The sequence below is a fragment of the Garra rufa genome, chromosome 4, assembly GCF_049309525.1.
Source record: "Garra rufa chromosome 4, GarRuf1.0, whole genome shotgun sequence".
Classification (NCBI taxonomy): Eukaryota; Metazoa; Chordata; class Actinopteri; order Cypriniformes; family Cyprinidae; genus Garra; species Garra rufa.
The window spans coordinates 38,226,687-38,239,330 of NC_133364.1; the positions used below are offsets into that span (position 1 = coordinate 38,226,687).

The 12,644-nt window shown below is 41.2% G+C and overlaps 1 protein-coding gene across 1 annotated transcript in view; it reads right to left on the reverse strand.

Moving 5' to 3' along the window:
* LOC141332929 (NACHT, LRR and PYD domains-containing protein 3-like) overlaps positions 1-12,644 on the reverse strand; it is a 443,961-nt gene that overhangs the window by 376,076 nt on the left and 55,241 nt on the right. Inside the window, exons 3-4 of the mRNA XM_073837888.1 lie at positions 10,596-10,769; positions 8,102-8,275 (exon numbers count right to left, since the gene is read on the reverse strand). Coding sequence (XP_073693989.1) covers positions 8,102-8,275; positions 10,596-10,769 — 348 coding nt within the window. The remainder of the gene's footprint in view (positions 1-8,101; positions 8,276-10,595; positions 10,770-12,644) is intronic.

The window sequence follows — 12,644 nt, forward strand, 5'->3', positions numbered from 1 at the left end:
ATCATTAGCATCAATTACTTTGATTGCCAAGAAAGACAAAGATCCCCTTTTGTGTAACAGCTATATAGGCCTATTTCACTATTGAATGTGGATTACAAAATTTTAACTAAGATTTTATTCTTGCGCTTACAACAAGTGTTACCCCAAATAATTTTGGAGGACCAGACAGGTTTTATGAATGAAAGACATTCCTTCTTTAATACAAGGAAACTTATCAATATTCTCAGTATGCCCAATTCAGATGTGCCGGAAGTGGTTTTGGCTCTTGATGCGGAGAAGGCGTTCGATAGAGTGGAATTGGGATATTTATTTCGTGTAATGGAAAGTTTCGGTTTTGATAATGGATTCATTTCCTGGGTCAAATTATTGTACGTCTCTCCGCAGGCATCTGTGTTAACTAATGGTGTGCTTTCAACTCCTTTTTTGCTTCAGAGGGGCACTAGACAGGGCTGCCCTTTGTCGCCTTTACTTTTTGCCATTGCCATTGAGCCCTTAGCTATCTGGCTTCGTGAGGATGTAAATTTTAAAGGTATCAAACGGCTAGATAGAGAGTATAAATTATCCTTATATGCTGATGATCTATTACTTTTTATTTCCGACCCAGTGGTTGCTGTCCCTATTATTTTGAGCATTCTAAATCAGTACGGAAAATTCTCAGGGTATAAAATTAACTTTCATAAGAAATTCCCTGTAAATTCGTTGGCGAATAACCTTACACATTCACTTTTTCCTTTTAGATGGGCAGCTGATGGAATTAAGTATTTGGGTATTTTTGTGACCAAATCTTTAACTGGAATGTATGTCTCTAATTTTGTCCCTTTACTTAAAAATTGTGAATCCGACATGGAACGCTGGACTAAACTCCCCTTTTCTCTTGCCAGGCATATCAGCCTAATCAAGATGACTGTTCTTCCCAAGTTTTTGTACTTATTTCAACATATTCCAATTTACCTTAAGAAAAAGCTTTTTATGGATTTGGACAAACGTATCACTTCTTTTTTATGGGGAAATAGACCAGCTCGAATTAAGAAAACTATTTTGCAGCTCCCTAAAAATAAAGGGGGTCTTGCACTCCCAAATTTTTTACACTATTATTGGGCTTGCAATATCCAAAAGATTTTATACTGGAGGAACAATATAAATTCTGAACTCCCTTGTTGGGCTTACCTAGAACAGTCCTCAGCTCGCCTCTCTCTGAGCTCTGTTATATCCTCTCAATTACCTGTGCCTGCAAAGGTTAGTTCAAATTTAGTAGTATCCCAATCAGTTAAGATATGGACTCAATTTAGGAAGCACACTGGTTTGCATAGATCATCTATTCTTTCTCTGATATTTAAAAACCACTGTTTTGCACCATCCAATATGGATGTGGCATTCAGAATATGGTTCGATAAGGGTATAAAAACCATTGATGACCTCTACGAGAGTGGTATTTTCTCATCCTTTCATAACCTTTCTAAGAGATTTGATCTACCTAATTCCCACTTATTTCGTTTCTTCCAAGTCAGGCACTTTGTGCAAAAATTATTCCCTCATTTTCCAAATCGTCCCCCTGAATCTCTGTTGGATGACTTCTTAAAGCTTGAACCAGACTCAAAACATTGTATTTCTGTCATTTATAATCTGATCCACAATATTAACCCAGGCTCTGCAAATCAATCCAGAGGTGCGTGGGAGGAGAACTTAGGTTTTGAGTTATCTGATGAACACTGGGAGCGAATTCTTGAGCTCACGCACACCTCATCTATATGCGCAAGACATGGACTTATACAATGTAAGATTCTACATAGGGTTTACTATACTAATGCTAGACTTGCTAAAATATACCCCTCTGTCAGCGATGCATGTAATAGGTGCAAGCAATCACCAGCGGATCTCATCCACATGTTGTGAGAATGTCCTAAATTATTTGATTATTGGACTAAAATATTTAAAACTTTGAAAGATGCCTTCAACATAGATCTTGATACAAATCCACTTTTGGCAATTTTTGGGTTAGCAGTAGATGTTAACCTTTCAGTAGTGGTTCAAAAGGCTTTAGCTTTTACTACTTTACTAGCAAGACGTCTTATCCTTTTAAAGTGGAAACACGTCTCTCCACCCTCTTTTGATAGTGTTTACTTGCATTAAATTGGAAACAATTAGACTCTCACTTACTGGCTCTTTAAAGACCTTTGATAAGTTGTGGCACCCCTTTTTAGAGTATTTGCTAGCTAACTCTCTTGATACTTAAACTGAGCAATAGTATATAAATACAATTATTTATTTATTTATTTTTTAACCTTTCCCTTACCTGTTTTATTTATTATTATTATTTTATTATTATTATTATTTATTTATGTATTTATTTAATTTTTCTCAATGGGAATTTATAGACTGCTGAGGGAGGGAAGTGTTCGTTTGGGGTAGTATTAGTAACAACATGGAAGGACAATTTAAAAGAATGTTGTAATATGTTGAGTAAATTTTCCATGTAGAAAACCTAATAAAAATTTTTTGAAATAATATATAATTTCTCTGACTATCGTCTAAGGACAAGGACTAAAACATTATTACTAGAAACAGAGGGGGAAAAACACTGGGAAAACAGAACAGAACAGGACAAATTCCAACTTGTAAAAAGCGTTCACGTCCTTGTAATTACAACTTGTGGACTAGGATTCTTCTGAGAGCTACGACATGTACCACATGACCGCTGTACCACCTGACCAACGTAGGCTCTGTTTAGGCATTGATAGTGTTGCCATAGAAAAAACATAATTCTGAGTCTGAGGATGTGAACAGCTCTGAGTGGAACGTCATGTGTTGTCATCTCGAAATTACGGTAATTACAATATGGCTTGAACTCAGCATGTGTGTTGAATGTAAACTCCTATAAGGAATTTAACCATTCAATGTAAATTTATCTGAGAATATTCATAAATATAAGGAAATCTATTCAGTGATTGGTCCATGTGTATTTCATCATCCAAAATCCTGTTTGTGGCACAACAAAGTGTCGTGAATCATCTCTAAGACTAACACTTAAGATTTAGTCCTACACTGAGATGCTTGATAACTTAACGTTTAAATGCAGCTTTGAGCCAAGATTTTTTTTTACACAAGTCAATTCTTAGCTGTGTTCTTGAAAGTAATTCTTAGATGCTTGATAAATACAGGCCCAGGACAGTAAGAGTAGAGAAGGAAACAACTGGACAGATGAGAAGGGAACAGGAGCAGGAAAGTACCTTTAACCCCCTGAGGTTGACAAATGTGTATACGCGTTGTGTGGCAGTTTCCCAAAAGGAACTTCAATTACTCTGTCATTTCTGATCATACAGATAAAAGCAGTACATCAATTGAATCTGTAAGGGATCTACTTTTATTTGTATAATAACAATAAAACATTATGATTTTGCAAAATAAAGAAAACAATCAGGGTGTTCTGTCTGTCGCATTGATCTCCGTGATCTTCATTCAGAAACGCATTATTAAAATGTACTATAACTCAGCCAATACACAACACAGAGATGTGAGCAATATATCTAGAGAAAGCTTGATATGTATACTTTTAAACGAAGTAAGTTTTATCGAAAACAAATATTCCGTGATAAAGTAATCCATATGAAACCAACAAGATGTCCAGTCTATCCGATCACGCCCACAAGCTACTTTTGCTTTTATATTATGATTAGCCACATGAGCAAAGCGCGGGAGGTAAACGCCTACCTCACTGTAACAAAGCAGCGAGTTTGCTTCAAGTTCATCTGGCTTACTGTTTGTTTCTGGAAGAAGATGCGCTGTGAGGATTAAGACTGATTTTTACCTCGATTAGAAGAAAAACGTTATGCGATGCAATCCAGCAGGAGGAGACATTTATATGAATAAGTCTTTCTTTTATTAGCCTACTTGCATTTACTGTTATTGTGTTACTGTGACAAAACTTGCACATAATTTACTAGTTAGACTTTTTTCAAACTCTAATTACACTACATCAAGTAAAACATTATCAAGAATGTTTCATTTCATTGCATCTAAATATGTCACGATGCCAGGATGTTTTTTAATGTTCTAGAAAACGATACTATATAAAAAAAGTAATGGTCTTTATGCTGTAACACTGAATGAAATAGTGTAAGAATGTTTAGACAACATGTATATTACATACTAAGAATGCTTGTATTTATGACTATAATATCATATTTATTTATTAATTTAATTGATCGTATAACAATCAGATGTAAAGTGTTTATACTGTGTGTATTTTTAGACGTTTATTAGTAAGTTTGCGAATAGATGTTTAATGTGTTAAACAATTCGTTTCTCAAATATAAAATATCCCTTTTACATTAGTACAAATGCGTGAGTCTATGACTACAAAATCATACTATGTATATATATATATATATATATATATATATACTATTGTTACGGTCACCAGCTGGAGTGCCCCTGAACTCCAGTAGAGGGCACTCCAGTACAGACTCTGACTATGCTTTGTGGTCTCAACCTACCATGTGTTACCCTTGTCTGTGTGTCATTTTCTGATTGGTTCCTCTGTTCTATGTGTCCGTCTCCCATTGACTGGTTCTGTCATGTGTCCCCTTGTGTTTGGTATATAAGTCACTCCCTCACTCCTCTGTTTGCTGATTGTTGTTAGCCTGTAGCATTTCCCAAGTTCCTTGTTTATGTTAGTTCCCTTGCCTTTGTGTTTCGATTTTGGACTGTTTTGTTGATTCCTTGCTGCCCGCCCCGACCTTACGCCTGGTTATTGGATTACTCTTTTGGATTACCCTGTTTTACACTGTTTGCTGGCCATGAACCCTGCCTGTCTGACCACGCTTCTGCTAATAAAGTTTGCATCTGGATCCACACCTCTCAGTTGTCCAGACTCCCTCCGTTACAGAACAATCAGCCAGCCCAGAGCCATTGCACAAGATGGCCGTCAGCCCAGAGCCACTGCACAAGATGGCTGCCAGCCCAGAGCCACTGCACAAGATGGCCAACACGCCCAAGTTTCCTCACAAGATGGCCACCACGCCAGAGCCTGCACCCAAGGTGGCCGCCATGCCAGAGCCTTTCACCAAGATGGCCACCACGCCAGAGCCTGTCGCCAAGATGGCCACCACGCCAGAGTCTGTCACCAAGATGGCCGCCACGCCAGAGCCACGCCAAGCCACGGTCCAGATGCCAGAGCCAGCCCACATCAAGTCTGCTGCTCCAGAACCAGATTACGCCATGTCTGTCAAACCACAGCCACCTTGTGCTGCTCACTGGCTCCTCATTCACTGTGGGAGTTGCCGAGGAGTCAGTTAACAAGATTGCCACCAGCCCAGAGCCACTGCACAAGATGGCCACCAGCCCAGAGCCACTGCACAAGATGGCCACCAGCCCAGAGCCACTGCACAAGATGGCCGCCAGCCCAGAGCCACTGCACAAGATGGCCACCAGCCCAGAGCCACTGTTCGTTAATGCCACATCTGCCAAGCCAGTGCCCATTAAAAACAATACTCATACTTAGTGATCCTCAAGGGTTGCTTACTGAATTTTTGGATTGTGCTCCGCTGCTCACTGAGCCACTGCACAAGATGACCGCCACGCCCAAGTTTCCTCACAAGATGGCCACCATGCCAGAGCCTGCACACAAGATGGCCACCACGCCAGAGCCTGCACCCAAGATAGCCGCCACGCCAGAGCCTTTCACCAAGATGGCCGCCACGCCAGGGCCTGTCGCCAAGATGGCCGCCATGCCAGAGCCTGTCGCCAAGATGGCTGCCATGCCAGAGCCTGTCGCCAAGATGGCCACCGTGCCAGAGCCTGTCGCCAAGATGGCTGCCCCGCCAGAGCCACGCCAAGCCACAGTCCACATGCCAGAGCCAGCCCACATCAAGTCTGCTGCTCCAGAACCAGATTACGCCATGTCTGTCAAACCACAGCCACCTTACGTCACGACGTCTGCCAAGCCAGCGCCCACTAACGTCACGTCTGCCAAGCCAACGCCCGCTAACATCACGTCTGCCAAGCCAGCGCCCGCTCACATCACGTCAGCCAAACCACAGCCTGTTCACATAACGTCAGCCAAGCCACAGCCTGTTCACGTCATGTCTTCTGCTCCTGAGTCTGCAGCTATCATGGCCACCCTTCCAGATGCGGCTCCTGAATCAAGTCATGTCACAGCTGCGGTTCCTGCAAGGTCAAGCCACGTCACAGCTGCTGTTCCTGTAAAGTCAAGTCACGTCACAGCCGCTGTTCCAGCAAAGTCAGGTCACCTTACAGCTACTGATCCTGCAAAGCCAAGTCAAATTACAGCTGCTGTTCCTGCTAAGTAAAGTTACATCGCAGCTGAGGTTCCTGTGCTAGGCCAAGTCGCAACTCTTCCCTACAGAGACAAGTCAAGTCACAGCAGCACTTCTTGAGTCAAGTCAGAATACAGCGGCACTTCCTGAGTCAAGTCAAGACACTGTAGCACTTCCTGAGTCAAGACAAGTCACAGCTTCACATCCTGAATAAAGTCAAGACACAGTAGCACTTCTTGAGTCAAGACAAGTCACAGTTTTACATCCTGAGTAAAGTCAAGTCACAGCTGTTCCAGCCAAATCAAGTCAAGTCACAGTCATTCCTTCAAAGCCAGGTCAGGCCACAGCCATCCCTTCAAGGTCAAGCAAGGTCACACCTTCTACCCCAGAGCCAAGTCATGTCTCGCCCGAGCATCCAGAGTCAAGTCACGTCTCGCCCGAGCGTCCAGAGCCAAGTCACGTCTCCTTTGAGTGTCCTAAGCCAAGTCACGTCCCAGTCGACCAACCTGATTCAAGATCAGTCCTTCGCCATCCTAGTCTGGCATCTTGCTTGGAGGTTCCACCGCTGTCATCCGTATGCTCTGCTGCTATCCCCAAACCTGATTACCTCACCCCTCCTGTTATTGAACTGATTCCTCCATCTATAAAACTTCCCATCATGGGGCTCGCTTTATGGTGTGTCTGGGCCGCATACACCACCACGAGTCTCCAGAGGTGGCGGCTTACACTGCAGAACCTCTGGAGGCAGCTTTGTCTACTGTGGCTTCACAGCTATGGGGGTCGCCATAGTTTCCCCAGAGGTGGCAGTCAATGCATCTGCTCCCTGCACGGTGTTAGCGCCCAGCGACGCATATCCAACCTATGAACTCTCTGCCCGTCCTGTCACGGCTATGGAAGCCACTCCTGAAATCCCTGTCCGCCCTGTCACAGCTATGGAGGCTGTTTCTGAAATCCCTGTCCACCCTGTCACGGCTATGGAGGCCGTCAATGATCTCTCTGCCCGTCCTGTCCTGCTCCGTCTGCGCCACCCTGGTGGGCTCCTGCCCCGTCTGCCGGTCCTGCCTCAGTCCCTAGGTCCTCCACCGCCATTCCGTTATATATATATTCTCTAATTGACAGAAATCCATCATAGACCCACTGCAGTTAACGGAAATCCGTCATAGCGGCGGAGAACTTTAATCACTGATTTTATAATAAAATGCTGTGAATTTTTAGAGTTTGCCGTGTTTCTGCACGTTGTTGCATGAAGAGCGCATCTGCAGGAGTTAGACATTCAGAGCAGTGCAGACTTGTTCGGGTCATTTTGTGTAGACAGCTTGTAAGTCATAATATTAAGGTTATGTGGTATAAAATACAAAGCATTGTTTATATGAGACAAATCTGATGATCTCATTGATTGAAAACTATCAAAGTGATTTATTCTACTTGTTCATTCTAATTGGCTTTATGTTATTATTTTGTTTATATTTCATTCCACAGTATTGCTAAACTTTCTATAATTTACTTGTCAATATACAATATAACATGTGGTTTATGCCATGCCTCGTCTTAGTAATTTATAATGTGTAGTATTAATAGCAGACAATCCTAATTGGTTTCACTGACTTTCAACACACCCATACAGAAACTAAAGAGTGTGAGATTTCTACAATCTATGATAACAGAAAAACTATTCATGCATTGAATAATCCCATGCTGTAGCAAAAAAAGAGAGACCAAATCATATTCTTGGACAAGTAACTGAGAAAGTTAGTTGCACCAGTGCGACCAGTAGGAAGAATGAGCCTAGAGCTCTGTTTATGCTTAAAATAAAATACCCAACATACTTGAGTTTGCCCAGTGTGTAGTTTGGGTCCTCCAGTTTTTCAGAGAGCAGCTTGACTCCTGAATCTCCTGGGTGATTATAGCTCAGATCCAGCTCTCTCAGGTGTGAGGGGTTTGAACTCAGAGCTGAAAACAAATAACCACAGCCCTCCTCTGTCACCATACAGCCAGTTAACCTACAAACACAACAATAGTTCACATGGCATTACTTTGATAAACAGACAATTCAATGTCTTGTAGAGGTTAAAAAATGAATACTGCAGAGGGTATAGCATGATTTGCAACATGTGGTTTGATTGTAATGTATTTTTGAACACCATTGATGACCTTGTGAATAAACTAATACAAATATCTGTTTTCACCTTTTTTGCTGATCTGGATTTACAAATGCACTGCCAATGCTTTCAGTTTTTGTCAAGTCATGGCAAGGGTGCACCAGACGGGATGGGGGTGCACTGAAGAGAAAATCTGACACATCAGTTTGTAATGGTAAGGGATTCCTGATGAAAAGAGCTACACTCATATTGCCCCTCAATATGTGTGAAGATCCTCCGCTCTCAGACTTCTTGAAAATTCACACAGCATCTTAGTACATGTGTATTTGATAGAAAGTAAAACATAAATCATGAGCTGCGTTTCGTAAGTAGTTAAAAGTGAATTCATTAGGATTGGGCCCCCTCAAGTAAAGTCATGTCAAAATCAACTTTAACAAGCCATTAGTTGATATTAGTGTATGGGTAGTTACATGTACATTTTCATTTAGTCATTTAGCAGATGCTTTTATCCAAAGCGACTTACAAATGAGGACAATGGAAGCAATCAGAGTCAACAAAAGACCAATGTAAGTGTTATGACAAGTCTTAGCTTAATGCAGTATACGCAGCAAGTTTTTTTTTAACTATGTAGTAAAAAAATTAAACAGAGAATAAAAAAATAGAGGGAGCTAATGTTTTTTGTTTTTGTTAATTCTATAATAAATAAAAAAAGATAGAAAAGATAGGAGATATAAAAACAATAGAGTTTTTTTTTTTTAAGAATAGAAATTGAATAGAGGGTGCTAGAGTTAGAGGGTCAAAGGAGACATGTTTTAGCCAATTCTTGAAGATGGCTAAAGACTCAGCTGCTTGGATTGAGTTGGGCATGTCATTCTGGCGAGAGAGAACATTTAAGGTAAAAGTCTGTGAAAGTGATATTGTGCCTTTTTGGGATGGCACAATAATACATTGTTCACTTGCAGAACGTAAGGTTCTAGAAGCCACATAAGTCTGAAGTAATGAATTTAGGTAAAGCGGTGCAGAGCCAGTGGTGGTTTTGTAGACAAACATTAATGCCTTGAACATTATGCGAGCAGCTATTGGTAGCCAGTGCAAACTGATGAAGAGAGGTGTGACATGCGTTCTTTTCGGCTCTTTGAAAACTAATCTTGCAGCCGCATTCTGGATGAATTGTAATTGACCTGCCAAGAGAGAATTGCAATAGTCCAACCTGGACAAAACAAGAGCTTGAACAAGGAGTAGTGAAGCATGTTCCGAAAGAAAGGGCCTGATTTTCCTGATGTTGAAAAGCAAATCTGCAGAACCAGGCAGTTTTAGCAATGTGTTCTGAGAAAGTCAGCTGATCATCAATCACAACTCCAAGGTTTCTGGCTGTTTTTGAAGGAGTTATAGTTGATGTGCCTAACTGAGTTGTAAAATTGTGATGAAACAATGGGTTTGATAGATACACAAGCAGCTCTGTCTGCAATGTCTGTTAGACAAGCTGGCATCCAAGCAGCTATCATCGGATCATCAGGATGGAATGAGAGGTAGAGTTGAGTGTCATAGCAGTGATATGAAAAGCCATGTTTCTGAATGACAGAACCTAGTGACCATGTAGACAGAGAAAAGAAGTGGACCAAGGAACAGAGCCCTGAGGCACTCCAGTAGTTAAAGGTTGCGACTTGGACACCTCACCTCTCCAAGATACCTTGAAAGGCCTATCTGAAAGGTAAGATTCAAACCACTAGAGTGCAGTTCCTCAGAAGCCATTTGCCAATAGGGTTGACAGGAGGATCTGGTGTCAAAAGCAGTGTATTGCTTGCAATGACTTAAGTATTAATTTATGCATTAGTACATGATTATTCATAAACCCTTATTGTAAAGTGTTAATATTTTAAAGGCTGGTCTGCCTCAGCTGACTAACAGTGCTTGTAAAAGTCACAATGTTGTAGACAGCCAATTAAATAAAACAAGATTGGAAAGATATTAAATGCATGTTGCATTTTCACATCCGTGCTATAAGTGACCCAAACTCACAGCACTTGCAAATTGAGTTCATGTGGAGCAGTATTTACTTTGAACCGAGTCACTCTGGAACACTAAAAAAATACTGTACCATGAGCTGCTTGTATGTAAATGAATAATGTGTTGTGCTGTGTGTTCATGAAATTATATCACAAGCTTTACAATCTGATAATCACACTCCACATTTTTATTTATTTTATCAAAAACCATTTACCTCAGTATCTCCAGCTGACAGCTTGGACTCTTCAGTCCATCAGAAATTAGCTTCACTCCAGAATCCTGCAAGTCATTGTCACTTAGGTCTAGCTCTCTCAGAAGGGAATGTGAGAATTGTAGAGCTAATGATAAACTCTCACAAGACCGAGCAGTGATATTACAGCCACATAGCCTGTGTAAAGAAGTAAACAAACAGCAATATTAATGTGTTTATCTGGTAGGGTGTATAATTTAGAGCACAGATGACCTGTAAAAACGTTTCTCTATCTGTTAAACACTACTAATTATGTTGTAACAGGAGTCTAACCTCTGGGTTCATGAGTGCCTAACTGCCACTGAAAAATAAACATTCTCTTCATTACAAAGTGCATCTTTGAAGTGTAAACAACTACAGTATATTCTCACCAAAAAAATAAATAAAAAATTACCACCTGTGACACAACAACAGTATTAATTGATAAATGATAACCTTGTTAAACTGGGTTTGGTTATCAACCATGATACTCACTGTGAGGAATACTGCAAGTGGAGTGATAGAAATGGTGAAACTGTTCCAAAGGCAATATTGGGTGAATAGCACATGGCAAAAATGCAGTTTAAATTTTTTAAAGGTTTTTTTCCCCCACACTTAAACAGAAACAGTACATATCTCAATTCTGTATGACACTGTTGCATTAAACAGATGTGGAGAAATACAGCAAACAAAACAACAGTAACAGTTGCCGGCATCTATTATTTTGTAACACTCAGCCAAGTAAGGCAGGCTACACACATAAAAGTTCGTTCGGTAATCCCTCTTTAAACCCTTATTTGAAGGGATATATACAGAATAAACAAACAGCGTGAAGATTGGATACCAACCCAAAGTGTATTTACAGGACAAACAAGACATACAAATAACGAAAAAATATGTATATGTACAATATGTAATGTGAGCGTTTGTAAAGTCTGAAATAGTCCAATGTTTGTGTATGTGTGTGCGTGTGTATGATTTGCTTCGGCCTCACCGGTGAAGCGTTTGAGTCCGTGAGCTTGAAGAAGAGGAACAGCGCTGTCCTGTAACAGAATCACCTAAAACACAGTCCAACAAGATCGTAATCCCAAGCGAGATTAATCCACCAGGGCAGTATTTCCACGAAGGCTGATAAGTCACAGATAAAGACAGCAGATGAAAATTTTATCGATCGTATTCCCAGAGAGCGCTCCTGAATGCTGAAATGCCGGCTTCTTTTATCGGAAGTGTATGATCAGGTGTTTTGGATGACATCAGGGAATTCCCTGGCGTAGCACGGCAGAACTCTCGCGAGACGAGAACAGGGAAAACAACATTTTGTGGGGCAATACAGACAAGGGGATAACATTGCAACAGCTGAGACAAATAAACAAGCAATTTAGCAGTTCATCAACAGCTTATAAATATCCCTCTTATGTGGCCGTGCTACATAGATTCCCTCCCCCCAGCCAACGGCGTTTGAGGTGAGTGTCCATAACAACGCTTCAAATTAACCACATTTATTACGTCCGTTTTAGGTGGGTTGCCCCAGCACACAGTGTAATTTATCGGCCCTGTTTTACTTTTTATTTCAGCTAGACCTTCCCACTTAGGCGCTAGCTTGGCGGAGAATTTGTTAGAGGTACTGGAAAGAGGATGGGTTTTTAACCAGACTAGGTCACCCGATTAAAACTGCAAATTTTTTCTACAGTAATTATAACACCTAGCTTGTTTGGCTTGGCTCATCCTCATCCTGTTTTTCACCTCCTCTGCTATGTCGTTCTGTCGTTCTACCAGGGTGTATGCAGCTTGATCAGGTGAAGGTGGTCGGTGGATTAGGCGTTCCAGCGGTCCCAGCAGTTGCCTGCCCAACATGAGCTCCGCAGGTGTCTTTCCGGTGCTTTTCTGCTGGGCTGTGTTGATGGCATAGTGGAATTCTGGTAGCCATTGGTCCCAGGTTTGGTGTATTTTTCCAACATAGGCAGCAATCATTGTTTTTACAGTCCTGTTTACTTTTTCTGTTAAGTTTGCTTGTGGGTGGTAGCTTGTGGTTAG